Source organism: Condylura cristata, unplaced genomic scaffold, assembly GCF_000260355.1.
Source record: "Condylura cristata isolate star-nosed mole 26May11 unplaced genomic scaffold, ConCri1.0 scaffold00010, whole genome shotgun sequence".
Lineage (NCBI taxonomy): Eukaryota > Metazoa > Chordata > Mammalia > Eulipotyphla > Talpidae > Condylura > Condylura cristata.
The window spans coordinates 3,411,655-3,415,093 of record NW_004567111.1 but is presented as its reverse complement, the minus strand read 5'-3'; the positions used below and the strand labels follow the sequence as shown (position 1 = coordinate 3,415,093).

The 3,439-nt window shown below is 47.9% G+C and overlaps 1 protein-coding gene across 1 annotated transcript in view; it reads right to left on the bottom strand.

The window, feature by feature from the left end:
* KDELC1 (KDEL (Lys-Asp-Glu-Leu) containing 1) overlaps window positions 1–3,439 on the bottom strand; it is a 12,844-nt gene that overhangs the window by 7,345 nt on the left and 2,060 nt on the right. Inside the window, exons 2-4 of the mRNA XM_012723124.1 lie at window positions 2,826–3,031; window positions 796–1,001; window positions 558–635 (exon numbers count right to left, since the gene is read on the bottom strand). Of these exons, the coding sequence (XP_012578578.1) occupies window positions 558–635; window positions 796–1,001; window positions 2,826–3,031 (490 nt within the window). The remainder of the gene's footprint in view (window positions 1–557; window positions 636–795; window positions 1,002–2,825; window positions 3,032–3,439) is intronic.

Genomic DNA, 3,439 nt, shown 5'->3' with positions numbered 1-3,439 from the left:
AAAAAAAAAAAAAAAAAACCCAAAAAAAAACAAGCAGAGAGCATCAGTAAACCCTAATAGCTCCGAATGGCCTCATTTGGAAACAGGACTGCTGGAGGCCTGATGAGTTTAGAGGATGTCCTGCTGCAGGAGACGGGGCTGTGCTCTAACCTGACAGCTGTCCTGTGAGAAGAGGTGAGGGCCAGGGACACAGGGAGGAGCCATGTGAAGACAGCAGAGTTGGGGTGATGTGGCCACAAGCCAAGAACACCAAGGATTGCTGGCCCCCCTTGGGGGTGCAGAAGAGCCCAGGAAGAGCTACACGCTTCAGCGGGAGCACAGCCTGATGACACCATGAATTCAGATTCCTGGCCTCCAGGCCAGAGAGAAATTGAGTTCTGTCACTTACGCCTCCCAGTTTTAGACCCTTGAGACAGGAGTGTCAGGGACCACGCGGCAGAGAACTTTGGAACATAACAGGTTCCCAAAACACTGTCCATGATCGTTTTTACTCTTGAAAAATTAAACTGTAAAATCTGAGCTTAGTGAGTCTGTTACAGCTAATCAGAAACACTCACTTTTCGAGTCAGAGAAAGCAGTATGGCATCCATGAAGATTCGGAAACCTACATGCTCACCATGAGTCACGACATACACCTGCAAGAGAATCAGACTGTTAGTCCCAAAGCACCCAGAGACTTCGCAGAGGCTCGATCTACCCCCACAGGCCCTCAGGACGATTTTGAATAAAGGGGTGCTGTGGGGGCAGCCAAACAGCCAGAAAGCCACAAACAAGCACCCCCCACGAGAACCGCACCTTGTTGTCCTTCACTGTGTAATGGCATAAGCTCTGCCTCTGTCCGAACCTTTTTGGGATTTCTGCTGCGATCACTTCGGGGTCGACGGTCGGGAAATGTTCCAGATCTCTCTGAATCTGAGGAATGGTTTCTGGGCAGTTCATCTCCTGGAGCCAGGCGGCACTGTCTCCCAAAGGGCAGTGACAGTTCTCGTGGTAGACAGGTCCTAATTGCACACAGCGCCAAAGGTGAGCGTTTGAAACATGGAACAGAATCCATCACAGACTCACACATTTCATCTAGTCAGACAGAAAGGGCATTTGGATGGGAAAATTACTCTATTATTGTAACAGGGGGGTCCCCAGGAAAAGGGGAGGCTCCAGGTTCCCTGCCCCAGCCAAAGGAGAGTGGAGCTAAGCAGAGAGGAGAAGAATCTGGAGGAGACTGAAGAGGAAGGAAGCAGGCTGGAGCCAGGAGACCTGAGGGGGTCCAGGGAGCAGAGACATGTGAAGAAGCTGCATTTGCTTCTGGTCCTGGACTGGGGGACACAGATGTGGGTGAGAGACCCGTGGGAGGTGACGGTGGCAGCGTTTATCTTGATGTTGATGTTGCTCTTTTCCTCCCAGATTGTCTGGCCATTTCTGACCCTTTTCTATGGGGCCTGGCCAGAAGGTGCTTTAGTCTTGTGATGGGCTTTATGGCCTTGCTCTGAGCCAAATCCCTTGTGGGTGGACTTTTACCCCCGAGGGGATCAGTGACTTCGGGTGTCTGATTTAGAAACTATATTCTTTGTCTTTTCTGTATTGCACACTTATTGTGTTAAAGTTCCTTTCCATGAAAGGTCTAACATGTTTTATCTTGATGTGGCAGAAGGCAGGACCTATTTAGAGTGGGCAGGTTTGGGGGCTCAGGGGTGCCCTCTCCCTACCCTGTAGCATTATTACCAGAGGAAGCCTAGTGAGTCAGCTTTCTGTTTTGACAGCTCACACGTAAGCAGAGCTGTACATTATCCTGTGTAAAGAAACATCAGAGAATTCCTCCGGAAAAATAACACTGGAACAAAGACAAGGACAGGGGTCTTCTGGCCCTCTGCTCCAAGCCTTCTCTTCTGGACGTCATCGGCCCTATTTCTACCACACTTCTCACTCACTAACACACGTATCTCCAACGAAGAAAGAGTCCCTTGGGATGAATTCCTGCCATTTGTGACAGTGGGTGGTAGTGGCGGGGATGATGCTGAGTGAAGTGAGTCAGGAGGAGAGAGACAGACACTGGACGCTCCCCATGTGGGGTGCAGGCACAACAGGAACAGAACGCTAAACCAAAACAAACCCTAGACATGTACAGTGGAACTGAGGCCCCAGAGGGGAGGGCCAGTGAGGACGGGAGCAGGTGGGCTGGAGCTGGATGATCTCTGGGAAAGGGCTTGGGGGCTTGGGTGGTGGGGTGGTGGAGTAACACGCACCTGGGGAGTGCGAACCTCATCTCCTGAATCATCTGCGGTGATGTGAACCAGTATTGCCTCAATGAAAAATTACATATAAAAGTGTCCTTATGACCACAGACTCAGCTTCACCGTCTTGCTGATATGTCTCTCTCTTCAGGGAGTGCATTCTCTATTAATATTATTATCAAATTGTAATTTCTATTCAAACTGCATTTTTCTCTTTCACCAGGACGCTCACTTTAGATTTCAAGTAGGAAATGACTTTTTTTATTTCAGGAAAAAAAAATCACACTAATTGATTTCTGTTGGCTGATTGGACAGTTATATTTTATTCAAATACTGTTTGAATAATATGTTTCAGGGCCCTCCCTGGTGGCACAGCGGGTTAAAGTGCAGAACTACAGAGCCAGGGAGCTGACCCACATGGTGCAGCAGACTTCTCCAGTCTCCACACTGCTCCCCTCAGCAGTGCAATTCATCAGTCTGCCTGTTCTGCTTCCCACTCTGTCTCGAATGAAGCCTCTCACCGCCCCTGCACCTCTGGCCTGTACCCCAGGTCTGTATGCATAAATAAATCTTAAAAAAATATATGTTTGAAATTACCTTGCAAAATATATGGCGATTTGGCCACATGTTCACCTTGGAATTTAACTTCTACCTTCAGACTTCTGTAGCTTGCATACATTCTATATCTTACGATGAAGGACCCATCTTTTCGGTCTAAAACCTGGACACCGACTCTAGTGAATTGCTCCTCTGGGGCCGAGATTTTAACCTGGAACACCTTTTCTCCAGGAGATGATGTAAATCTGCGATGGGAAGAGCAGTGAGACATAAAGATTATTTTAAGGATCAAACATAAACATGCTAACATGAAGCTGTTCAGTCTTTGAACCTTACGAGGCCACTCTACTCCCTCCCCTTGACATGCGCATGCTTCTTGTATGTATTCTCTTTGTTGCAGAATGAATGGGAGGACCAGAAGGTGAACAAGAGGACAGGATGGCCGAGGCCACGTTTCACTAGAAAATTGCAAGGGGTCACGTTAAGCCTGCTAAGCTACATACACACAGCACAGCCTTGCGCCTTCTGTGTATAGGCTGTTCCTATCAATCTACTGTAACGTTCATGCTCATTGCAAATGGAACTCTGTGATCAAATGGTGCTTCTAAAGACAATGATCTTTTGCAAAATCTTCCTCAATGATTTTTTTTTTT